A 27,662-nucleotide genomic window follows, 5' to 3' on the forward strand; every position below is an offset into this window, starting at 1 on the left:
AAAACATCAGACCTCCCTAATGCATCTGAAAGATCCTCCCTAAGATCCAAGTTTTCATCCAGAAAAAATGGATCAACCAAAAAAGAATCCTCGTCCCAAGACACCTGCGGCTGCTTGGACGATGGCTGAGGGGGTGGATAGAGGCAGCCATAGCAGGAGACTGAATGGGGCGGCCGTGGAAGGGAAAACCCCCCAAGATGATCTTGAAACCCCAGAACCGAAGCAGGACCCCCAAGCCACTTGTAAATACACCTTGCACATGGCTAACACCAAATCAGGGTTAAACAACCCCGGCAGCAATCTAGAAATCATAGGAGAAGCAGAAGACACATATAAGACCTGTTCCTGTTTCTTTAAGACAGAAGGAAGGTTGCCTGAGGCTGTGGACAAAATGGATGCGCTTCCCGCCAAAACCGAGGGAAGGGTTTTTGCTAAACTGTCACTTGAAATAATACGCGGCACCGAGGCCACACTCAACCCCATCACTACAGAAACACCGCTAGCAGCCTCAGCTGCAGCAACAAGGGAATCCTTAGCCTCCTTGGCGGTCCACAACACCAAATCTGCCAGACCGTTGGCAGATGAGCAAAACCCTGGCATGGGCAGCAGTTGAGGCCTGGGCATCACCACCACCTCCTGCGATGAATAGTGTGTGTACAAAGAAGAGCCTGACACGCCAACACCCAAAGCTCGGTCCCCCTCGATGTGGACGGAACATTTCATGCACCCACCAGCCACATCCACATAAAACACACTTGTGCTGCTTTTTTGAAGCGCTCAAACTGAATGCAACAAAAACCCACGCACAATAACGCCTTACAAAAACAATGATCTTAGGATCACTTCATTCTCCTTTTATTTCTTGTCTTTTTTTTTTTTTTTTTAAACTTCTCACACCTCACCAGTTGTCTCAAGAGAGCACCCCACAGTCATTCTAAACTGTAGTCTGTGCTGGACAGATGGTCGGGCATACAGTTGAGGCTCCCCTAAATTCAGAAAACCTGGGGAGGTGGAGGAAATGGGGGGGTGGGACTTGATCCTTCCAAGTGTGGCACCCCTAAGGTCAGTAGGACCCCCTAAGAGGGTCCCCCAAGCTCTGTCCGGACAGCAAAATGGACAAGAAAAAAATTCCCTAACCAGATCCAGCAGGCCCAAAACAAACCTCAGCACAGACTGCACAATCTTACCACACCACCTGCTGGAGACTGAGAAATGACTGATTGTAATAGGGACTGCACAGCCCACTTGTACTGTAGCCAAAAGTCACTGTCTCAGTCTCCACCAGCTGGCAGAGGAGCATAAACCCATCTATTTCTGTGCTGGTCTGGAGGGACTAAAAGAAAGAATATATTTTACTCTACTGGGCTTTGTTGACTTTCACTGCAGTCATGTATTAGGCAGTAGGCATTTCCCTGGAGAGGGCCCATCCTTGCCGATCTGGTTATTGTTTCAGCATGTAAATTCTCTCATTTTCTCTGAATGCTAACATACCCGCATGCAGGAACATAACAAGGCCTTGATTGACTTGCGCCTGAGTAAACTGCAGGACTTCCTTGTTGACTGGATATGACTTCAGCAACACTCTCCCATTGACTGGTGGCTGGATGGAATAAAGGACTTCTTCAGGTGGGGAGTCCAGGTCGTCACTGCTCAGCACAGCCGAAGTGATTTCAGCAGCAGTATCTTCCCACAGCTTGGAGAAAAAAAATCCACACAGTTACAGAGTACTGAATAACAGCACGTCTTAGATAAATACAACGCCCTACATCAGGGGTGCCAAAGTCCCTCCTCAAGGGCCGCAATCCAGCCAGGTTTTCAGGATTTCCCAAATGAATATGCATGAGATCTATTAGCATACAATGAAAGCAGTGCATGCAAATAAATTTCATGCATATTCATTGGGGAAATCCTGAAAACCTGGATTGCGGCCCTCGAGGAGGGAGTTTGACACCCCTGCTCTACATCAAAGAATGCAGCCAATCACAGAGCAGTGCGACCAGGCAGGAAGCGCAAAGGTTGCGCTCCTGCATTGTGCATCGCTCTTCTAAAGACCAAGGCAGCCCTCCAGAAGACTGCGTTGGACCACCACCACTAAAAAAGGTACTGGGGGAACACTTTTGGGATGGAAAAAGTGCGTCTTATGGTCCAAAAAATACAGTACATATATTAATGCACTATACATGTACATGTCAATTTTCCAATGCTATTTACAGAGGCGTAGTAAGGGGGGGAGGCAGGGGGGCGGTCCACCCTGGGTGCAGTCGTGGTAAGGGCGCCGGCATCCATCCTCCTCTCAATCCCCCCTGCTCCTTCCCGATCCCTCCACCCATACATGTTCCCCCTTCCCTTCCCTCATATCTTTTTAATTTTCCCTGTGCGAGCAGCATTGCAAACTTGCTGCCCACGTCAGTGTTGCCTCATTGACCTTACTTCCGGGCCCCGTACCTAGGAAGTGACATCAAAGGGATGGTCAACATGACACAGGCAGCATGTTCATGATGTTGCTCATGCCTAGGAAGGGGGGGAGGGTGGCAGGAAAGTGTGAGGGGGAGGGCAGAGAAGAGGGTGGGAGGGGGATGTCACTCACCCTCACTATGCCACTGGCTACACTTCTTCCTCTGTATTCGCGGTGATAGGGGAATAACAGAACCCCGAATACAGAAAAACCGCAAATAACTTTTTCATATATTATTTGCAGTTTTCTATTAAAAACCATCATGACTATGGTGAAAACCATGAATAACATGGTGGGAGACCTGGCCTGTTCCTGAAGGAGAGGCAAAACACGGTGAAGAAAGTGCTGGGAATCAGCGATTTTCTCTGTAAATGCTTGGAATCAGCGATTTCTCTATGCAAGCTGACGTAATTTGGGGGGAGGAGCCAGCAAGCTAAAAAGCGCGATTGTTGAAACCGTGAATACAGAGGCAGAAGTGTATACCAATATCCTAGAAAGAATATCTTTTTCCTGTCAGTGGTAATAGCCAAGAAAGTCAGTCACTGTTAGTACCACTTTAAAACGCTATTCCTGTGTGTGGTTCATGGTTGCTCTGGCTGTCCAAGAACACATCTCCCAAGTTGTGTGCACGAGAATTTCCGAACACACCCAGAACGCACCCTTTAGCCTCTCTTTTCACTGACATGTAGAAACGCTTCCTGGATTTTATGCTCACCTGACCCAGGACAGGTTTATCACAGAATATCAGTATGTTCTCTACCCCCCCCCTCTGATATTGCTTTAAGAATCCATTTTCTATCAGATTGCCTCACCAAACATTATATCTTATTGAAAAAGAACAAAGCCATTATTTCAAATACAATAGAAATAAGGAAGGCATTTTCTGTGTGAGTTCTCTGAGTCTGCAGAAGAGAGGCAAAGAACCACATGATATTTGGAAGTCAAAGCTATACTAAGAAATGGGCTTAGTGCATCCTTAGTGGGACTTTTCATTTTTTTCTTTTTATTGAAATTTCCATTTTAATTATAGGATCAATAAAGAAAATAACAAATAACAAGCACATATAAAATAAAGTCAAAACAATAATTTTTCTAGCCCACATTAATAGTGGAGATATCTTGAAGCACCAAGCAAGTAAACAAGCAACTTAAAAGGAAAAAAAAGAAAGCAATTTTTAAGTGGCATCTTAAATTCCAATTAACCCCTATTCCTACAAGAAAATGTATTATTATTTATGAATTTTTAAAAATTTTTAACAAGCATTACAATCTTGTACAGAAAAGTACAATCAAGAAAACATATCATTGATTATTCTCAAAATGTATTATTATTATTATTATTTTTATAATTCTTTATTAATTTTCAAGTGAAGTTCAAAAGTGCATTAGAATTTACATACAAGTATTATCATAAACAGCACTTACATTTGATCAATAACAATATAAAATATATTTCTCCCCTCCCTTCCACCATATCCAGTCATGATAGAATACAAAATATTCCCCCCTCCCTGGATGTGTGCAAATCAAATAGAAAATAAAGGCACTATATAACTAATCAGAGTTAACAAAATTTGTTAATGGACCCCATGTTGTTTAAAATAATTTATTATGACCCAATATATCTGAATTCATTTTTTCATATCTATAACATAAAGTTTCCCACCACAAGGAAAAATTAAGCCTGCCCCAATTTTTCCAATTCTTGGTAATCATTTGCATGGCAATCCCTGTCATAATAATTAAAAGCCCGCTTTTATACTTGTAAGAACATAAGAACATAAGAAGTTGCCACCACTGGGTCAGACCATCGCGCCCAGCGGTCTGCTCCCGCGGCGGCCCGACAGGTCCATGACATGTAATGTGGTTCCTGTCCATTTCTGTAGCCTACCTCTTCTTTTATCTGTAACCCTCAATCCCCCTATCTTTTAGGAACTTATCTAAACCTTCCTTGAAACCCTGCAATGTGCTCTGGGCTATCACAACCTCCGGAAGCGCGTTCTATATGTCCACCACCCTCTGGGTAAAAAAGAACCTCCTAGCATTTGTTCTAAACCTGTCCCCTCTCAATTTCTCCGAGTGACCCCTTGTGTTAGTGGTTCCCCACAGTCTGAAAAATCTGTCCCTGTCCAATGGAGGTTTAGTTTTCAACAATGTCCCACAGATGACCACATCGTAGGACAATGGAATCGATGTTTCCAGAACCAAATTAATTTGTCCCCATATTGATTTCCAAAAGTTGAGTATCAAAGGACAATAGAACAACAGATGATCCAGTGTCCCTATTTCAAGACGACAGAGGCAGCATCTATTAGACTTTGAACTATTTAACTTTTGCAAATGAACTGGGGGTCCAAAAAATTCTATGTAACAAGAAACTTATTTACTCTGAAACAGGAGCCTCTAGGAATTTGAACTTGAGATTGTTTCATTTTCCTGTCACTCATTTATTATCTCCTGAGAAATTTCTCAAAGTTTGTTTCCAAGAGGTATTAGATTTATCGATAAAAGAAGAGGAAATTTCAAATGTTTATTATCTTCCTAGAGGAATTATATTGGAGAAACCTGAAGGTGAATTTGATAATTTGAATTTTTCGGATTTAACTAACCCCCTCTTTTACGAACGCATAGTGCAGGTTTTACCACCGGCAGCGGCGGTAGCTGCTCCGACGCTCATAGAATTCATAGCACGTGAGTCCTTACCGTCTACAAAATAGGTATACATGCACTCATTTTTGTTAAGGGCCACACGTGTTAATGGCAACATTAGTGCATAGTCATTGGTGCAAAAATGGAAAAAGGCCATTTTTATAGCTGCAGTAAAAATGGCCTTAGTGCGTGAGTAAAACCTGCACAATGGCGCACTAAGAACACTTTATACTGCAGCTTAGTAAAAGGGCCCCTTGGTTTCCTATAACTAATTCAATTCCTTTATTCTATTCTAACTTTACCCTTCCTTTATTTTGAGAACTTGTTTTGGCTGATGTATCTTTTTATTATATTTATTTATTACTTGATTATTCTTATTAATTGTATCAGGTTATATTACTGTCATCTATATTTATTTTGAATCTTAAAAGTAAAAATCAATTTAATCCAAAGGAAAATGTCTCCCATTAAACAATGGGCAATGCTGTCATCTAGTGGACAAACTGATAAATGCAAAACATTTTGACACTACAGAGCAGCCTTTGGAAGGATTTGTATTTCTATTTTCTCTCTAATTTTGTAACTACTGTACTTTATGTATTACTTTGGCAACACAAGTACAAATTACCCTGACAATGAAGTCTGCTATATTTATTTATTAAAAAGCACTAAATATACTGAAGAATGGAGGCAGTCCGAACATGGCTAGAGAGAACGTAGCCCTGGGGTCGAAGAACCAAAGTAACTGATATAGAAGAAACTTTGCTTTCTGATTCTGGTACAGCACCTGAACATATCATACTACTCGATCCAAATACATGTTATCCTAGAGCAGGGTTAGGCAATTCCGGTCCTCTGGAGCCGGAGCCAGATCAGGTTTTCAGGATATCCACAATAAATATGCATGAGATAGATTTGCATCTCAAGGAGGCAGTGCATGCAAATCCATCTCATACATATTCATTGTGGATATCTTGAAAACCCGACCTGGCTCCGGCTCTCGAGGACCGGAATTGCCTACCCCTGTCCTAGAGAATATTTAGAAACCTACATTTTCCCACTTCTTCTACCAGCTCTGGCAGAAATGCTGCATGAGGCAGAAAAGGAAAGGTGTTTTTGAGCGAAAGAGAACAAAATTTGTTGCCTTTGATTTCCTCACGGAATGGCTATACAACTTCAACCCAAAAAGAAAAGATGAAGCCTTTGATTTCCCCCAACATCCCATTTGTGGCACAGAGATTAAAGGAGCATCCTAGACCACCAATCCCACGGTCCCTGTTAATAACAGAAGACGAGGCTGCCTTAATTATTCAGTCATTCTGGAGAGGTTGTCGGGTGCGCTGCTCTAGTGAAATTCAAGAACTGCGCCAATGGCAGAAGCAGTTCAGAGAGGTCAAGCATATTCATTTCAAAGTGCAAAAGTTTTGGGATATGCAGGAAGCCAAAGTAAGGGAAAAAAAAAAAAAATTCAAGAAAGTGTCCAACGGAACTGTGCCTAGTTCTAGTAAAATGTTCTCACCACTAGCCGAAGACCTTCGCTAAGGGCTCCTTTTACTAAGCTGCGCTAGCGGTTTTAGCGCGCGCTTAGCGCACACTATATTGCCACGTACGCTAGACGCTAACGCCACCATTGAGCTGGTGTTAATTTTTTACACATAGCATGGGGGTTAGCGTGCGCTAATCGGCAGTGCGTGCTAAAAACGCTAGCGCACCTTAAGTATAAAACTCCAATTCTATAATTTTATCTACTACTGTAGATTTAGCAGTTGAGGACCAGCTCCAATTCCCAGTAAAACACTTCTATCTCTAAGAATAAAGGATATGTAACAATTTTAAATCTCCAGCAGAACCTGTATCAAAATATAACTACTTAGAAGAGGCATGTCAATTTGCTTCTTTCCCCTGCTCATCTGTTACATTGAGGTGAGGGGCGGGGGAGGGGGGGTGTACATGAAGAATACTTTACATGAAGAAGGACACGGTACTACTCGAAAGGGTCCAGAGAAGAGCGACTAAGATGGTTAAGGGGCTGGAGGAGTTTCCGTACAGTGAAAGATTAGAGAAACTGGGCCTTTTCTCCCTCGAACAGAGAAGATTGAGAGGGGACATGATCGAAACATTCAAGGTACTGAAGGGAATAGACTTAGTAGATAAGGGCAGTGGGGCCTAAATGTAGGCATGAGAATGAGGAGCACTTAGCACCAATTCTGTAATGGCATTAAGGTGTGTCTAATGCCTTGTAGAATAGGGTTCATAGACAACAACACGGAAGACAAAGGCGTGCGCCGACAACTGAGCGCAAGACGGAGGCGCACGCCAAAGAAAATTACTGTTTTTAGGGGCTCCGACGGGGGTTTTTGTTGGGGAGCACCCCCAGTTTACTTAATACAAATCGCGCCGGCGTTGGGGGGGTTTGGGGGGTTGTAACCCCCCACATTTTACTGTAAACTTAACTTTTTCCCTAAAAACAGGGAAAAAGTGAAGTTTTCAGTAAAATGTGGGGGGTTACAACCCCCCAAACCCCCCACGCAATCTGTATTAAGTAAAGTGGGGGGTTCCCCCCCACACTCCCCCCCTTCGGAGACCTAAAAACAGTAATTTTCTTCAGCGCGCGCCTCCGCGCTGCGCTCAATTGTCTGCTCGCGCCTTTGTCCCGGCGCGCTTTTGACCTGACACCGTAGAATAGTAGTGAAAAGCCATTTTGGCACACTGACATTAGGCGTGACAGGTCACAGCAGGTCAATGGTAGGCCTAAGGCTAGCTTACATGCCTAAGTGCACTTGAAATGCACACATCTGATATTATTTTATAAGGTACGCCCATTGTTAGTTGAAACACCCATCTAACGCCCATGTTCTGTCCCCTGGTACAGCCCATCCCCCATATTCTATATATGGCATCCGAATCTGGGCGCTGAAATTTGCACACAGATCAAAGATGCGCGCACAAACTAGTTAACAAGCCATTAACTAGCGATTAATGGATATCAACAATCAATTATTACACTTGAATGGCAGCAATCAGATTTTGCATGCGCATCTTCCTGCGCGCTAGTCTATAACTCTGCGTGCCCAAATCCCCTTGAATGCAAATCAAAAGGGGGCCATGGGCCAGGGTAGGGGGGTGTTCCATAAAATGACAGAGATAGAATACTGCCGTTCTTGCACCCAAATGCCAAACGTTGAGCGCGGGTATTAGCACCAGGTTTCAGCTGGTGTAAAAACCGACGCCCAAAACCGAGTGCGGGAATGAGCTCAAATTTGGGTGCCCTTTATGGAATTTTATTTATTTATTCATTATTTTAAAACACTTATATTCTGCAAATTGCAAACATCTCTGCGGAATCCAGCCCTATGTGACTAGCCCCTAGAACAGTGTCTCTCAAACTATGTGCCATGGCACAGTGGTGTGCTCTGAAGAGATTCCGGGTGTGCCATGAGAGATTCCAGAATTTTTCAATCCAAGGAATGCATACCCTAGGGCAGGGGTGTCCAATGTCGGTCCTCGAGGGCCGCAGTCCAGTCGGGTTTTCAGGATTTCCCTAATGAATATGCATTGAAAGCAGTGCATGCACATAGATCTCATGCATATTCATTGGGGAAATCCTGAAAACCCGACTGGACTGCGGCCCTCGAGGACCGACATTGGACACCCCTGCCCTAGGGGGTATGCGGGCTGTCCGTCCATCTGCCGCTGCTGCCACCACCACTGCCGCCCGGGATGTCGCGTTCCTGCATGCCCCCCCGCCACTCCCGCCACAACCTTCTTGGAGCCGCATTTGCTCCTTCAGTCTTCAGCCTTAGGCAGCGCTCCTTGCGGTGGGTGGCACACGCCGTGATTCAGGCAGTGCATGTATTTATATTACATACAAGTACTTCCTTAGTCGTTAGTGGACTTTCAATCCAAGTTTTATATCTGGGACAATGGAGGGTTAAGTGTCTTGCCCAAAGTCACAAGGAGCTACGTAACTGTTTTCGACATGTAGTTTAATTTTGTGGTTACCATTCTGTATTGTTAATAAGGTTATACTGTATTGTTTGTATATTAAAAATAAATGGAAGAAGTTTATAAGAAACCAAGACTTTGGCTGAGATTGCTTGTTTATAAAAATAAATAGAAGAAATTGCATTACAATTAGTACTATTATTATGAGGGTGGAGTCAGGGGCGGAGCTTGGGCAGGTCTGGGGCGGAGTTTGGGTGGGTCTTAGGTGGAGCTTGTGTGGGGGTACTCAGTTGGTATTTGTTAGGCTTAGGGGGTACTTGGCTTGAAAAGGTTGAGAAACACTGCACTAGAATAGATGACACGTATGTTGCATACGCAAGAGTCTATCAATGCTATGAGCATCTCTATGTGTAAGGATACAACCACATAGACAAGCATCATTCTTTGATGTGATTGGTCCTTGAAAACTAATGGCAAGTAATTTTAGTTTTTTTTTTATGCTGTCGTTATCCTAGCTTCAGCAACAAAGCAATCAAGGCTTTGTTACTATTTGTTACGAACTTGGATTTTCCGACAGAAATTAAATCGAAAAAAAAGAGAATCTCTGCAGATGGTGGATGATGAAATATATGTTTGCTTGTCGACTATCGAGCCACATTTTGAGTTAATTTATACTCAAAAACAAGCTCATCCATCGCATTGATTAGCAATTCTATTCTATCTACTTTAGTTTCACCGTTGTTGCAATGACCCACACGTAGCTTAAAGAGCTTTAAATAAATAACTCTCAAATTTAATCTCTTGGTCAGTTTTGCAGTTTTATAATTTCAGTTATAATGTGCCGCGAAAAACATTTGCTCTGTTTAGTGTGCCGGAGCTAAAAAAGTTTGAGAGACACTGGTCTAGAACACACGTGTATAAATGGCAATTTGTGATAATATTCACCTATTCTAGAAATGAGTGTACGCGATTGGCAACTACGTTTAGGCACCCTTTAAAGAATTACCCTTTCTGTGTCCAGTTGTACACTGAAGTAGACCGGCAGTGACACAGGAGCCTGCACCTGGCGCTGTTTCGTTTTCATCCCCCCTCTACCTCTCTCCTCAGCACCAGAGGGGGGGGGGGAACCTGGCAGGCTGGGAGTAAAGCAGATCACCTGGGCTGTACCTGTAGTCCGGTGTTGACGGTCAGTAGTGGAGACTCATCGTTCTCCAGGACAATGGCTACAGAGACGGCAATCGGCTGGCTCCACTTGCCAATCTCGGAGGCGTTGGCTATGACGGTGAAGCTGTCAAAGCTGGACTCGCTGTCATCATGCTGGTATATGATTAACTGCTGCTCCACCTGCAGGGTCAAACAGAAGAGTTCGAGGGACTTTCCTTTCTGATATAATGCTGCATGGGTCTTTATCATATCTAATAACTAACCCCTCCCCCTTTACAAAACCGTCGTGTGGCTTTTAGCGCCGGCCATGACGGTAACTGTTCCGACGCTCATAGGAATTCTATGCGCATCAGAGCTGTTACCGCTGCAGCTGGCGCTACAAACCACACTACAGTAATAATACCAAATTTAAGGCTGCCATGTGCATTGTAAGAGGAATGACGGCACTAGTGCAGGGGTCAATGATCACTGGGGGAGTGTTTGTGTGTCTGTACTTTATGTCTGCAGTGGTTTATCTGGTCACTTTGGATACCTTCTGGGCACTTAGACCTGGTTTTAGATTGCCTAAGTCACAACGTATAAGTTCCGTCCAAGCAGCCTCATTAAACTTTTGATTATCCCTGCAGTACGACTAAGTCTAGGTTGGCCCATGTCCCGCCTAAATCCCGCCCTCACCATTCCTCCAAAAATGCCCCTTTCAGCTCTGGGTGCACAGCAGCATTCAGAGGCCTAAAATATCCCTGGACACGTCTAAAAAGCTGTTTTGATTATCGGCACTTGGGCGACCTGTCTTTTAGGTCATCCAAGTGCCGACTTGGGTGGTTTTTTTTTTAAACGTATTTCGATTTTGATTATGAGCCCGCTAGCCTTTAATCAAAGGCCACCCAGCAGCTGTTGGTCCCATTCTAACAATCTGTTCCTAGAATCTTCAGATTGGGATCTGCTTTTGCTGCAACATCTGCAAGTGAATCCCTTAACACATACCTGGTAAAGAGGTTATGCTTATAAATGTAATTAGTTGACATTTTGTTCACCCATCTACCCCTCTCTGAAATATGGCCATGCCTTTCACCGTACCTCATCCCATGTAAAGACATGGAGCGCGTTGTCTTCGTGTCTTGCTGCATTCCGAATGCTGCCATTTCTTGGTTGCTCCAAAACCATGAACTCAAGGTTAAAGGTTGTAAAATAAGCATTTGATACACTTAGGATGTCACTGGAGAGAACTACAGCTCCTCCTTCCTCAACAGTTATATTATGAATCTCCAGGGGAATGTAATTTGGAAGGATCTCCAACTCAACCAAAATGTCCTCCAGTGTCATCACCCCATTGGTGACATCAAGGAGAAAGTGATCACTCGCTTGGTCAGACCTGGAGCTGCTGTAGAGGACATTGCCCTCATTGATGTCATCTTGAGTAAAGGAGAGCACATTCTCCAAGCTAGAATTCTTAGTAAAGGAGGACATGTGAGAAACCATCAGTATATGCCCAAAGTTTGGGGGTCTCTTTATGGTGTATACAATCTCATGAGGGAAACTGTCTTCATCAGAAACCTGAAAAATGGAAAATGTAGAGTATCAAGATCAAAAGTGTGTCAATGGATCAGCAAGTTTCTGCAGTGTAAGGAGTTTAAAGCCTACCACTTTTGATTTTTGATATGAGGAAGCTCAGATATTCCTAGCTGATGGAAGCTGTGGTGGATGTGGACATGTGGAAAAGATGAGACTGGGAGTTCTCTCATAATCTCTGTGGATTTCTTAGCTGAGCTTAGATAGTAATCAGATGTCAAGTGAGTTTATGAGTCAGTTTTCTCATGCTCCTGGGATTAAAATGGGACTCTAATTTTCAAAACCTGAGTCTGAGCTTTTTAAACTGAGCTATCGTGTGACAGAGTTAACTATAGCCTGTAAAACTGTACCTGTACAGTGATATACTGTCACTAGTGTTTAAGCCCATTACATTAATGGGTGCTAGAAAGCAGCCCCCTTTCCCTCTCCCTCTCCAGTTCCTCCCTGACTGTCTCTCCATGGCCCCTCTTCTGTCTTTCCCCCCAAGCAAAGCTGCCTCCCAGCACACCCCTCCCCCCAAAGCAGCCTCCTTTCCCTCTCCCCTTCCAGTTCCTCCCCGACTGTCTCTCCAAGGCCCCCTTCTGTCTCCCCCCCCAAGCAAAGCTGTCTGCCTCCCAGAACACCACTCCCACCAAAGCAACCCCCTTTCCCTCTCCCTCTCCCTCTCCCGTTCATCCCTGACTGTTTCTCCGTGTCCCCCCTTCTGTCTTCCACCTCCCAAGCAAAGCTGTCTGCCTCCCAGCACATCCCTCTCCCAAAGCAGCCCCCTTTTCCTCTCCCCCTCCAGTTCATCCCTGACTGCCTCTCTGTGGCCCCCCTTATGTCTTTCCCCTCCCAAGCAAAGCTGTCTGCCTCCCAGCATACCCCTCCCCCAAAGCAGCCCCCTTTCCCTCTCCCCCTCCAGTTCATCTGCCCCATTTCATCCTCTTCCCTTTGATCAAGGTCTCTCCCTACCCCTTAAGATGCATTATCTCTCACCTCCCAGTTCTGGCCCCCGTAATTTAGCATAGCTGTCTCATTACCGTCACAGCTCTCTTCCTCTGTCCAGTTGTTTTCCCCGTGTCTTTCTTTGGTTAATCCTCTTCCCTCAGGTAAAAGATCGGCCCTCTCCCTTGCTCTTCCCTCGATTTCTCTCCACTTTGGTTCAGTATTTCATACCCTCTTCTCCCCCTCCCCTTCCGCGGGTCGGGCGTCATCCTTACATTGTCCACTCCCTGCCGGTATGCAGGTTGGCGAGTCACCAGCAGAGCCAGCAAAATACAGGCTGCTTCCAGGAATCATGGAAGAGAGGCCACCGCTGTTCCTCCTTGCCTGCCTTTGCATCCCCTTGCTGCTGGGCGGCGGCAGCGCCCTGGACCTGCACTTTTTGGGCCTCGAGGCCAAAGTGGCACTCAACCTGTCACAGGGGGCGGACTGGACACAAAATTTGTGGTGCCGGAAAGGCTCTGGACGTGAGCTGGGAGGAAGACCAGCGGTTGCTGAGGCAGCGGCCGGCTGGAGACTACGCTCAGCTGCCCAGGAACCCCGTTACACTCTCGGTGCGCCTCCAGGTCCACGTGCACGGCCTGCACTGCACACTCCAAAGAGAGGAGCAGAAGGAACGGCGGCGGCGACAGCGGTTTGTTTCGCAGTGAGTGAGGGCGGGAAGGGGGGGAAGCTCCAGAGTGTTCCCTGCCGCCGCGTTCTAAAATAGAATCCGGCCACGGATCACAAAACACAGCGGCAGAGAACACAAAACCCTAAGTGCGCATGCGCGCTTAGGATTTTATTATATAGGATATTTTTTAAAAATCAAAGGGATCTCACCAAGAAACTCTACCTTGTGTGTTAATACCCTTCTTGTTTTCATAAAATAATTGTAAGAGAAGGCTCCCTGGGCGACCTGGGAGGCATGTCCAGCGTATCATAGAAACTGTATTGAGCCCTCTTGGTTCTGAGCTGGCTCAAACTAATCTGAAATGTCTTGCCCATTTTTAATATAATTCTCATTGCATGAGAACTACCCTCACCCCCATTTAACACATGCATTTATTTAGATTCTACGCATCAGCATTTAGTGACATTAGTCAGCCTGAGAATTTAGGCTGCAAAGATAAAAGTGAGGGGATTTATTGATTTGGGATCCCAGAAAAATCTCTCCCTACTAGCAGCAGGCTATCTTTTAAGTAAAAACATTTCCTCAAATTCTCATTACAATGCATTGCTATTAGTATACCTTTAGCAGCAGAAGCCTGCATTTCAGAAGCCAAAAGTATTCAATAAAAGTAAGCATTTCAGAGTCCTATCCCTTACCATTAAATGCTCTTTCTTAATCTGGGCTTCCTCTTCTTGGAAGACATAGATTTTTTCATTGTGCACAAGCTGTGGAGGGTCGTACTGGTCATCTAAGATGATGCTGATTTCAATTGTGTCTTCTACAATCACTTGATGAGCTTCCACAGAAATCTCAAAGTAATCTTTTGCTTCCATGCTTCCATTATGATGGTATAGCAACTCCCCTCCTAGGAGATCTTTTTGTGTAAAGGATGACACCTGCCAGCCATCTTTTAGTATCATCCCCCATTTTGGTGGCGTAATGATCTGGTAAATGATGTCATCATCATTCCTGATATCTATGTTAGTCTCGAGACTAAGGACAGAGGCATCTAGCACTTCCTGACTTCCCTGGTGGACCACTAAACCAGTGTTGTTCATGATCTGCAAGTATGGATCAGAGGCTTGGACTTCCAAGATGGCTCCCAAATGATATAAACCATCAGAAACCTGTAGTTGGAAGTGACCATGATCAGCACCCGAGTGGATGAAAAGTATCTTTTTCAACCTTAGGTCTTCTTGGGTAAAGCGATATACTTGGTGGGCAGTGTCATCTACAAACACAATACTGCCAAAGGGGATGCCCCTCCTTACAAATGTTAGCTGCAAATCAAAGGTCCCAGAGTCTGGGTCGAAGAATGCAATGTCTTTGGTAGTAAGTAGGCGCTGGCCATTTCGCACCACTTTGAAGACTTTATCCACCACTTGGACTGGTGGGTGATCATTTTTAGGCTGAATGGATACTCTAAAAACACCTCTGACTTCCTCTGCTTCTTGATCTGGTAGCAAAGTATCTGCGCTTCCTTCTTCTTGTTTGCTGGCCACAAAGGGTATGTCATCTTCAGTGGTTTCAGAGTCATCATGCTGGTAGAACAGTCTGTGCTGCAGAATATCTTCATTAGTGAACCTGGTGATGGATTCATCTTTCAAGGACCACCTGGATGATGTCCTCTGTAGGAGCTTCCCATGCTGTGGGCCTTCAATTACCTCATACAAGTAATTCATGCTGTTTAGGCTTTTCACAAAGAGATAGTCTGCAGTGATAAATGCCTTATCACCTTCAAGAACAGAGAGAATGACATTAGTCAGGACAGGAGCATCAGGGTCTGCTCCAATCTTTATCAAGTAGGTGTATGTGGGTGAATGCTGCTGTTGGTCAGCAGTTTGCACCCGGAACTGGAAGTAGTCCTCTGTTTCATTAGCATTTCTGATCGTTGCTCGGTAGCTCAGATAACCTTTGAGCAGGTCTTCCTGGTTAAATCCAAAACCCTCTGTCAGTCGCTGGCCTAGCAGCAACAGATTCCCCTTTCGGGGAGCTTGAAGAATCATGTAATAGAGAGAGGTAGCACCAGGATCTATGTGTTCGACTGCAGCTTCCAATTGATGAATTGTAATTCTGTGTTGGAGTGTGTTTTTCAGTTCCAGTGGGATCATTTTCAACATTTTTATTGTGGCCCTTTTGATTTTGATAAAGAAGGTGTTGTTTCTCAAGAATTTCTGACCAACCTGGACCTCAAATCTCAGCTTTTCTGTAACATCCTCCTTGCGGTGTTGAGTATCAGTGCTAAAGTACTGGACATGCCCTTGATCTATGTCTTGCTGCTTGAAAGTCTTCACTGTCTTCCACTCCCTTGTATTTATTTCTTTTCGGACTTCCCCAAAACTTAGGGGTTCTGTGATACGATATATAATGTTCAACTTTTGTTTCACTGCATTGGTCTCTATGGAGAGGTTAGTTGAGGAAATTGTGGCAATGTCTCCTTGGGAGATGATTAAACCAGTGTTGTTTCCTACTTGAATATCTGGCTCTATTGCAATGATTCTTAAAGTGACTATTGGACTTCTTGAGGTACCATCACTGACCTGAAACAGAAGTTGTGATATGGGTCCTTTTTGGTGAACATAGATCACGTTATCTGCTTCTAAATCCTTACAGGAGAACTCATCAATAGCTTGCTCTGCCTCATAGCTGTATTCCACATAGTTCTCATCAGTCTTTTTGCCACCAAGTATGACAATTTTTAAGTTATCACAGGGTGTGTCTTCATCAATTATATGGATGACATCAGAGCTTAAAATCTTGCGTGTGTTCTCAAGTATTGTCATGACATCTCCTTGTGGAAAGATTACATGGGGAGCATCATTAACTGGGGTGACTATTATTGGAAGCAAGTAGCTCTGACCCTTGTGCAGACACTCAGGAACTGGTACCTTGGTGTTGACAGTTACCTCTAAAACCAATTGGTCCTTGAATCTTTCAGAGCCATCATGAACAAATCTAACTTTGCGATTTACTATGTCTAACAAAGTAAACTTCTTTCTGGTTTTCGCACCAGGAATGTCTAGTTCTAGTTGTCCATGGCTTGCATCATAGACAACGCTGAAGAGGACCTGAGACTGCCTTATACCTACACTGTTAAGGTCTATTGTTGGTTGGGCATGTTTCCATTCCATGAATGTTGTACCTCCTTCTTTAACAATCAGTGGGCTGAAATTCAGTAACCTAGTGAAGTTCATGAAAGCAGAAGATAGGTTTGAACTGGTGTGGCAAGGTTCCATTGATGGTTCCCAATACCCTGGCAAGATATCTGAAGTGGGGGTGGTCAATTCCTCATACTCTTCATATATGGCCTTATAATTTATATTAGTGTCCCGCTTTTTGCAGTCAGTATCTATGTCTTTTGTGACCACAGCATCCTGTAAACTTTTTTTATCAAGGTTTATCTTGAGGTCTTTCATACAGCCAACAAACGAACCCTGTGTCATTCCATTCTGTATAATGCCAGCCAGCTGGTTTTCTCTTAATCTTTCAAATGTATTTTCATCGATACCTCCAATGAAAAGGTTTCCCTGCAAGTCTAAATAATTATTTCCGCTAGGCTTATCTATTTTGGCAAGATGGCTGTCTACAGAGATTTCAAACTGGTTGCGATTAATGAACATTTTGACATGGTGCGGCTGGTTATCGCTGACATAAATGTTATTTTGTAAGGTGACAATCCCATTTCCTTCACTAACAGCCCCTCTCAAGTGGCTGTCCATAATTTCCAGGTATACAAAATCATTCTGGAAGCCCGAATGGTAGAGCAGGGGGCCCCTCTTGATGTCAGATGTAATAACAAAGTCTATTGTCCCTTCTTCCCTTGCACTCCACCCAGGAAATGCAGTGAAGGAACGTGGTCCCATAAAGCTGAATGAGTCATCGGGGCCTGCTGAAAACTCCAGACTACAGCCTTTTTGCACCTCATGGAATGTTCTGGATGAGAGCCAGTTGAGACAGTCGATGTCATTAAAGATTGCCACGTGGATGCAGCCCCTGAAAAACATGCTGCTTCTGCTGAGGTAGGGTAGGTCCAAGTTATCTTTCCCACCAACATAGAGGCCGTAATGTATGTTCATGTCTTGCTTGTGCCCTGGGATCCATGCAGAAGTATTAAAGATATGATCCAAGATCAGAGTCATCTTCCCCTCTGCAATTAACAGTTCAGCGTCATGGCTGATCAAGTTGTTGAGTTTCAGTCCTGCTGGGGAGCTAAGTAGCACTTCTCCAAATCCCAGCTGAAGTCTGATCTGCAGATAAAAGTGAAAAAAAAGAGTATCTATTTATACCAAACCAACATCTCAGATACATTGTCTAGAACAGTGGTCCCCAACCCTGTGCTGGAGGACCACCAGGCCAATCAGGTTTTCAGGCTAACCCTAATGAATATACATGAGAGAGATTTCCATATAATGGAAGTGACAGGCATTCAAATCTGCTTCATGCATATTCATTAGGGCTTTCCTGAAAACCTGATTGGCCTGGTGGTCCTCCAGCACAGGGTTGGGGACCATTGGTCTAGAATAAATAGAAAGTTATCTACAACCAATAATAAATTCTGAATTTCTCTGGTAATTGTTTTCATTGTAAAATTAAAATGTATTCACAGGCAGGACCGTTTTCAAAGAAATATGCCTAGGTAACTAAGGAATCCTTTTACAAAGCTGCGGCAAATAGGAGCTTTAGTGCACCCTTATGTGGGTCTTTCTTGTGTGCTAAGGTCATTTTTACCGCAGTCATAAAATAGCCAATTTCTATTTTTTTTTTTGTATTAATGGTTATGCGCTAATGTTGAAATAAACCAGAGGGTGGTGGACACCTGGAATGCGCTTCCAGAGGGGGTAGTTGAGCAGAGTACAGTTTTGGGTTTCAAAAAGGGATTGGACGAGTTCCTAAAGGGTAAGGGAATCCAGGGGTACAATTAGAGGGTTACTATACAAGACAAAATGCTCTTGAGTAATAGATCACTACAGGTCATTGACCTGGGGGGCTGCCGCGGGAGCGGACTGCTGGGCATGATGGACCTATGGTCTGACTCGGCAGAGGCCATGCTTATGTGCTTAAACACAGGAGAGGGTCAAAGCACAACAAGCATGCAAAACGCAAAAAATACCAAGGGACCTCAGAGTTAGGGACAATCAAGAGGAGGTTTATTGTAGGGACTGACAGGAGCCATGTTTTGACATGATACACCTGCGTCAGGGGTCATCTGATGGTCACAAGGTGTGAATAAACGAATAAAAGCTTCTCCGATAAAACCAGTTTTGAGGAATAAAATCTTTTAAAAATAAGATATAGAGCCGTCTTTTCTTGATCATGACGGGAATAGCTATCCAAATGGTTACATGAAATTGGAAAAGCCATGACAGACTTAATTACGCATTCTGGTGGTTAACTGTGTGAACCACAAAAAAATTTGATCATGTAACTCCTCCTTTCATTGAATCACATTGGCTCCCTATTTGCCAGCGCATAGAATTTAAGGTCTTGTTACTTATATTTAAAAATTTGATATTCAATCAACCTCAGTGCATTTCAAAAATGTTAATTCCCCATAGTTCCACACGCGCACTGAGATCATCTTCCCAAAATCTATTAGTTGTTCCTTCCTTAAAAATAATAGGCACTCGAAGATTAGATATGTTCTCTGTAGTTGGCCCCCAATGGTGGAATTCATTGCCCCAATACATAAAAATTGAAAAAGACATTTCATCCTTCAAGAAATCCCTGAAAACATTTCTTTTTAAAAAGGCTTTTAATATCTAAAATTTACTTTATTTTATTACTTTTTGCTTTTAAAATCCCCTTATTCCCTAATGTTTTTTCCTTAAATGTATCTCTCAATATAATAGATGTAACTTTAACCCCCCTTCCCTCCCAATTGTTGTTGGTCATGTTGGATTTCTATTGTTTATATATACTGTATGTATTTTAACTTAATTTTATTATTATGTACATCGCTTTGCATAAAGATATAGCGATTCATCAAATATTTAATAAACCTTGAACCTTGAAACCTTGATATAAGTACGAGACAATAAATGCGGATTGTTTAGGATTTAGTAGTTCGTTTAATAAAGTGTGGAGCCCATTGACTACATTTGTTACTTCGCAATAATGGTCATTTATCTCTCCTTTAATTAGATTTCCTTACACATCCGGGTTTGGGGTAGGGGGGTAGGGGAGGGAAATGTATTTTGAGTATAAAATTACTTTATTATAAATATATTCACATAATAGTTCTTCTTGTATTATTATTTTTTTTTCCAAATCTTTATTCATTTTAACATATACATCAAGTGTATATTAAAATATGAACACAACATATTACATTATCACTTGATAATTCCATAACAATATATAACTAAAAGATTTATATCCCACCCCCATCTCATATCTATACATGAATAATATAATTCCTATGTATATTAATCAATTAAATTATGCACATATATATTAAATTATCATAACCCACCCATCCCCCATCCTCCCCATTCTTTCAATTATCATATAAGGAAAAAGAATAATAAATTGTATTATTAATTGGGGGGAAATGATTGTTTCATGTTTTAATTGTGTATTTAATAGTGCATTTTGTGCAGTGTTTATGTTCAATTAATTTTTTTAAATCTTTATTGAATTTCCAAAACATTGTTAGTGCATTATAGATAATATAACATTAAAGGTTTGAATAAAATGCACCTTAATATACAAATAAAGAAGAAAATAACCATTTCCCCCCCTCTTTCTGTTATTATAACATGTTAACTCATATTAATTATTACCAATACTATACTTATATAGTTTAATTCCTCAAAATATCCCTCCCTCCCTTCCCTCCACCCTGGATGTGTAAGGAGATCTACGAAAAAAAAACAATCATTATATTATTCTTATTGTTTGTTAACAAATGTAGTCAATGGGCTCCATATTTTATTAAATAAATTACTAAAACCTAAGCATTCTGCGTTTATTCTTTCATATTTATACGTATTACATACATTCGCCCACCAGAATGAGTAATTAAGCGTGTCATGACATTTCGCATCTCTGAGTGGTGGAGGGAGGCGGTGACCACTGGGGGAGTAAGGGGGAATCATGCCTTAATCCCTTCATCCGGTCAGTTTGGGCACCTTTTTGGCCCTTGTTTTTCAAACAGGTCTAGCCCCGAATGTCTAAATGGTGCCCTGGGCGTTTTGTTAAATATTTGAATCTTAGTGATAAGTATAGTTTGCCTTTCTTGTGTTTTCAGGTGGACTTTCTGGGACACCAGGCTGCTCAGTGGTACAAATTGATATCTGGATTTATGAATAAAAAACCAAGGACTGGTCTTAGGGACATTTGGAGCATTGAGATTAAGCATCAAATTACTGCGTCTCAATGGCCACGAATATGGTTTTAGAGGATGAGATGTTTTTTTTCTGTTATATAGAGCATTTTGGACCCCGGTTCGTTTACAGAAGTTAGATAGCTCTAAATCTAATAGATGCTGGCACTGTCATCCTACATTATATTACATTACATTAGTGACTTCTATTCCGCTCGTACCTTGCAGTTCTAGGCGGATTACAAAGAAGCTAACAGGAACATCGCAGTTTAGGTATTAGGATTACAATGAAGCTAACTGGATATTTCCAAAAGATTTGCAAGTTAGGTAGTGGAATACATGGTTGATACTTAAGAGAGAAAAAATTACAAGAGGGGGTTAGACTATTACAAGGGAGGAGAAGGGAGGAGAAAGACAAGGGGAAGAGTTAAGATATCTGGATAAATTGTTTGAATAGCAGAGTTTTAATTTCTTTTCGAAATGATTTGAAGTCGCTCGTTGTTGTCAGTAAGCCTGGGACATTAGATCATTTGTTATTCGATTGTCCATTAATACTTGCTTTTTGGAAATCAATATGGGGTCAAATAAATAATTTGTTAGATAATCCGGTGACATTATCCTATGACACTGTATTATTTGGCATGTCAATGAGGGCTAAAAGCCAAATATCCTCTAATAACAATAAGCTTCTACTCATTATGACTGGGGTTGCCATACAACAGATTACGAATAACTGGAAAAATTGGGAGAGGCTGAATTATAGCTTTTGGTGGAACTCTTTGTGTCACATATTCAAAATAGAAAGGATAATTGCTATACAGCAGGGAAATTTAAAAAAATTTCAGGTTATTTGGGAGCCATTAACAAGATACTGTAAAGATTGAAGTTATTGCATAGAATAAATATTAATTCCCTTTTGTTCATACACGTCCAGGGTGGGGTTGAAATATTTTATGATTTCTTTTGTTTATGATTAATTGTTGGATATAAGGGAGGAGGGATATTTGATGAAAGCTATAATTTGATGATATAATAAGTAATGTTAAAGTATAAAATGATTGTATTTTGTGTTATACTTATTGTGAGTTTTAAAAATATGAATAAAGATTTAAAATGTTTGATTATCACTGCACATCCTAAGCCTGCCCAAAACACGCCTTCAACATGCCCCCTTGGATTTTAGATGAACAGCCTAGAAAAACATTTAAAATATGGGTTTTGAAAATAGTGATTTGGATGCTGTTAGTAAGAAAAATGTCCAAATGCCACTTTATGCCACACCATACCATACAATTTCTTACATTGCTTCTAGGATTCATTGCAGTTTACAATATAATTACAAAGATAGTTGGTTGTCCAGTAGCTACAGTAAAATTGCTTGGATCATAAATGGGTATGCCTCGTTTGGATTACAAAGAGAAGAGAGATGCTTTTAGCATTTTCCTGAAATTGTAATAAGTGGGGAGCTGACACAAACTTAAAGGTAAGCTATTCCAGAGTTTGGGTCCCTGAAATTCGAAGGTAGACAGTAGACTCAAATAGCTTTTTTCGTTGAACCTGTTGGGGAGAAGGGAAGGCCAGTTTGAGGTGTTGTGTTGTTCTAGGGCAGGGGTAGGCAATTCCGGTCCTTGAGAGCCGGAGCCAGGTCAGGTTTTCAGGAAATCCACAATGAATATGTATGAGATGGATTTGCATGCACTGCCTTCTTGAGATGCAAATATATCTGATGCATATTTATTGTGGATATCCTGAAAACCTGACCTGGCTCTGGCTCTCGAGGACCGGAATTGCCTACCCCTGTTCTAGGGTTATGAAAAGAGTGCATGACCTTAATAGCTGATACTAGCCCTTCAGAGTTCTCTCCATATACTATTGCCTTGTGAACCATGCAAGCAATCTTAAATTGAACTCTTTTTCTTTCATTGGCAGTCAGTGTAGTTCATTTAGTAACAGACTAGCTTTCTCAAATTGGCTCACTCAAAAATCAATCTAGCTGCTGTATTCTGTAGCAGTTGTAACCTCTTAAATTCCCTTTCAGTAATACTGCAATATAAGGAGTTACAGTAATTTAAATATGGAAATAGAACTAAAACTGGTCTGGTTTAGGATGGATTTTATTGCTCTTAATAGTCTTAGTCTGAAAAAAAAATTTCTTGACCAAGAAGTCAATCTGGTCTCTTAAGATTAGATAAGAATCCGGGATAACATCTTTGATGTTTTCTCAATCTTCAGTTTCTTTCCTGTAGCCTGTACCAGATCTGTTTGACAAGTTTCAATCCTAAATCATGTTTATGGCCATAATTTCTACAGCTTTAATTTAATACGATTTTATCAGTGGCCCTTCTTTAATTACCACTGTTTTATTTAAACTATGCTATTATCTTAACTTTTGATTTTAAAAGATGCATTTTTATAGACTTTATTATGCTTAAGATTGTAAATTTCTCTTCTGTTTGTATTTTAACTTGATTGTTTGTACTTTTGATGTAAACCGCTTCGAACTTCTGGTATAGCGGTATATAAGAAATAAATTATTATTATTGTTGCTTGGTAGTGAATTATAGTTTCTGAACCAAAGAACTTTTGTCTTCAGTTTGTTAAGTCTGAGGAAGTTCTTATATGTTCAAATATTCAGATCCTCAATAATCCCCATAAAGCAATGTAGGGTATCACTGAAGGATTATTTGGCCAGGCACAGGAAGCAGATATCATCTGCGTGAGAGAATATGTGGACTTAGGAAGAGGAGAATCTACTACCCAAGGCTCTTACATATACATTAAACAAGGAAGGGGACAGCGGTGAGCCCTGTGGTACGCCACAAGAAGTATTCCAATTTGGAGATTTGTCTTGTCCCTTTCTTACTTTATATATTCTGTTGCCTACGAACTCCGAGAACCATTTTAATACCACTCCATGTAGGCCGAATTCACTCAGTTTTAGTAGTAATAGTGAGCGGTTGACTGCATCAAATGCGGTCGAGATACCAAACTGGAGCAAGACAGTTTGTTTACCTCTACTTGGGTAAGATTTAATTTTTGAAGATAGCTCTAATAGTACAGAATCAGTGCTATGGCATTGCCTTGAAGCCGAGTTGTGAGCTCTGAAATCCCTATGCCAAGTTTAAAATGTCAGACAGTTGTTTATGAGCATAGAATTCTAATAGTTTGGCCGGCCAGGGTATTCCCGCCACTGGTCTAAAGTTTTTGATTTTGGTTAAACCCAATCCCAATGCCTTAGGTATAGGGGTCAGGAACATGTGATATTTGGTTGCCATTCATCTTCTTTAAGCCAAAACCACCAGGAATGAATCAACCCCTTAATCTTTGGGTCCCTTCAAGAAAACCCTTCCTGAACCTAGTTGATTCCAGCCGTTTTCATCGGTCTGCTCGTAATAACAGGTTGGTGGCTATGCCGCACTGTGATTATGATATGGTAACATGATGCTTTCATTTTGTTCAGGATCATCAATACTATAATTTCATATATTCAGTGGCCTCTTCCCCTGGGTTTGATCTGCTGATTTTCTGCAGCTGCTGACAGATTGCAGGCTTTATTCAGTTTAGGCAGCTGGAGAGGGAAGGCAAGAAGGAGAAGAAAAGAAGACGGGGCGAGGGGAAGAAGACGAAGAGAAAGAGATGAAAGGAAAAGAGTACAGAAGGCCTAGATGAGAGAAAGGGGGATTTGGAGGAAGGAGGCAGTGCTTTAAGTGTAGGGAGCATATACGAAGCTTCATTTTCCTTAGATTTACCACAATTACAGTACTGTCAGAATTTTCTATCCGGTGCTGGATAGTAAAATATAGTGCAAGGGTTATCAGTCATTCTCTAACTTCCTTGCCGTTCATAAGGGCTTGCAGGAGACAGTTATCTGCTTGATTCGCGCTGCTTTTTACTGGCCGATTTGTTCTGTACATCTTCCTGCACTATAGCAATAATTACATGTGTCTAAAGGTCCTCAGTATTGCATCTAGAAACACTAGGGATTAAAGGAGTCAAGATTTTTAGTCAATCTTTGATCTTTAAGTTTTCTCAACTTTGGAATGACCTTCCATTTCTTTTAAGGAGTCCTGGCTCATTTCAATTTTTCCGTAAATCTTTAAAAAAACATTTTATGTGTTAGAATCAAATTTTAAATAAAACTTGAAGCTTGTTACCTGCAGAGTCCCTGACCGCAACTCCATCAGGAGATAGTTTGACTGCCCTGCAGCCAGGAAGAGGAGACCAGTCCGCTGTCCAGTGAAAAACTGCACATGGAGCTTGATCTTGCTTGGAGTATCCTCCAGTGGCACCTTCACATAACTTTGCCCAAAGAAAGATGCTAGTGGGGGGGAAAAAAGACAAGAGTGTTTCTGTTAGGTCTTGGGTCTCATTCAAAGACACATATGCAAGGTGCTCGTCAGAGCTGACCCTTTCTCATGCACTCTCTCTTCAGAAGCAAGACTTCTTCTCTTTGACTAGAAATTTTTTTTAAATCATTTTTTTTTCTCTCTCCTGAAAATTCACAGACTTCAGCATAGCAAACACCTGTTCTTTCTCTCGTCAGATATCCACCTGAAAAAAAGTGCCTCAAGCTAAGTTTCTTAAATTATCCAGGCTGCCTTATCTCAACTCTGCTGCCTTCTGTTTTGCTCATATTCCTAGGTACCCCGTTGTCTTTTCTCCTTACTTTCTTTTTATTTTTGACTACCTTCATAAAAAAAAATAAAAAATTTTTCCTTCCCTCAGCCTAATTTTCACATATTTGTCTTGTATTCAGACTTCATATGTATCAGCATAAAACCTGCAGGAGTTTTAAACAAGTATTAGTAAAGCACTGCCCCAGTTTATGTAGAGTTAATCAGGTAAACTTTCACTGGCATTCCACTGGCAAAAGTCTACAGACTCATATGATATTTGGATTTAGTTCACACCCTTTTCAGTTGTAGCTCAGGGTGAGTTCTATTCAAATATAGCAGGTACTTTCTTATCCCCAGAGGGCTTTATTATCTAAGGGGCTAAGATCATAAGAAGAGTTACCATATTGGGACAAACGGAGGGTCCATGAAGCTCAGTATCATGTATCCAACAGTGGCCAACCCGGGTCAAAAGTACCTGGGAAGATCGCAAGGAGTAAAGCAGATTTTATATTGTTTATCCTAGAAATAAGCAGTGGATTTCCCTAACCCATCTCAATAATGGCATATGGACTTTTGTTTTAGGAAATTAGCCAAATCTTTTTTTATACCCTGCTAAGCTAAAAGCTTTCACCACATTCTCCAGCAACAAACTCCAGAGGTTAATTACAAGTTGAGTGAAGAAATATTTTCTTTTGGCAGATACAGAAAGCTTTGCAGTAAAACTGGCTCAGTGCATGGCTCTACCATGAAATTAGCAATCCCAAAATACTGCAGGATGCTCTAAGCAATGACGTGCAAATTACCACCACATTAAAATCATGGTTGTAATCCACAGTTCAATTCTGATTGTCACCCTTCCTGTCAGTACGAGTGGTGATTAGCTCATGCACTGACAAAAAACATTGCCCTTCCCCATTCTCTCCCTAAACCAGTGTCCCGCAAACTTTGTTGAGCTGCGGCACACTAAATGTAGTGGCTTGAGGTATCCGGAAGTATGCTCATGTTGAAGCGATGACATCATGCGCCTGTGCGAAGGCCCTCCAGATGGACACTGAGCTGTCAGTGGGGGAGGGGGGGGACAGGGAATACGCGCGGAGAGAAGGAGAGGCACTGATGCAGGCTGATTGCCTACAGGACGTGCCTCTTGCCACGAGAGGCATGTCCTGTAGGCAGTCAGCCGGCACCTCTTCGCCTCCCCAGCATCTCGTGGCACACCTCAAATCTCAGTGCCCTGAACCAAACTCCCAATCCCTGGTGTTCAGCAGCACCCTCCACCCCACTGACTACAGTTCCCTCTCTAAGCTAAGCAGGAGTCCTCCACCTATAGTCTTGCCAGTAGGTGGTGCTGTTTCACAATCACATTTTTAATAGTGAGGGACAGGCAATGTTGTTGGAGGACACAAATTCAGAGGGAACAGTGCCACTGACCCAATCCCGTAGCCCCTCCCATCTTAATAAAAAAATTTGGGACCCTCCACTCTAGCTCTCTCTGCATCAGCCCACTACTTAAAAAAAAACAAACAAACCCTAGTGTTTAAGGGAGGGATATCCCTAGACACCATGGAATTTTTTTTATTAAGCTGAGGACAGGGGAATTGGGTCGGTGGGCTGGGGATGACATTAGACACCAGGGGAAGTTTTTCAAATCACAGGGGGAAGGGGTATCTGGTAAGAGGGGGGGGGGGGTTGGGTTGGGGGGTCACCAGTGCAAAGAGCTAATGGGGGCAGGAGTGCTGGTGAAAATTTCAAGAGATCACCATTTCCGTTTCTGCACTGCTGCAATATACTTAATGACCTCGTGTGCATTTGTTTGATTGCAACGTGCGGTCACGTATACCACTTGAGTTAAACCTGCACTGAACCCTGTTACTGCATATGGACGGTAATCATATGGCTGAGTATGCGCTAGCTTTCTGCACTGGCCCCTTAAGTTTGTATACTTAAGGGGCCAGATGACTTGCCCAATATCACAAGGAGCTGCAGTGAGATTTGAAACTGGTGTCCGTAGTTCCCAGCAAACTGATCTCAATGATCACTTGTAAACTGGCCTTCAAGGAGTCCTTGAAGGCCAGTTTACAAGTGATCATTGAGATCAGAATTCAGACATCCAGGTTGGCACGTGCTCTGTTCCAGTGGTATTTTACAAAAGCCTCTGCCAAAGGTGGAGTCTTTGTAAAATACAAGCGAGTGCACATGTGTTTGCTGTGCCTAATTGACGTTTATAGAATAGCGCTGTTATATTTTGCAGGGATGATATTTTTGGGTGTCATGTATAAAATCTAGTCCTTAATAAGCATTACAACT

General features: G+C 42.2%; 1 protein-coding gene across 1 annotated transcript in view; it reads right to left on the reverse strand.

Moving 5' to 3' along the window:
• The window catches only part of CSPG4 (chondroitin sulfate proteoglycan 4), a 163,567-nt gene that overhangs the window by 34,926 nt on the left and 100,979 nt on the right, over positions 1-27,662 (reverse strand). The window contains exons 2-6 of the mRNA XM_033919599.1: positions 24,897-25,060; positions 14,075-17,665; positions 11,291-11,767; positions 10,217-10,393; positions 1,492-1,693 (exon numbers count right to left, since the gene is read on the reverse strand). Of these exons, the coding sequence (XP_033775490.1) occupies positions 1,492-1,693; positions 10,217-10,393; positions 11,291-11,767; positions 14,075-17,665; positions 24,897-25,060 (4,611 nt within the window). The remainder of the gene's footprint in view (positions 1-1,491; positions 1,694-10,216; positions 10,394-11,290; positions 11,768-14,074; positions 17,666-24,896; positions 25,061-27,662) is intronic.

This window comes from Geotrypetes seraphini, chromosome 14 (genome assembly GCF_902459505.1).
Source record: "Geotrypetes seraphini chromosome 14, aGeoSer1.1, whole genome shotgun sequence".
In the NCBI taxonomy this organism is placed as follows: domain Eukaryota; kingdom Metazoa; phylum Chordata; class Amphibia; order Gymnophiona; family Dermophiidae; genus Geotrypetes; species Geotrypetes seraphini.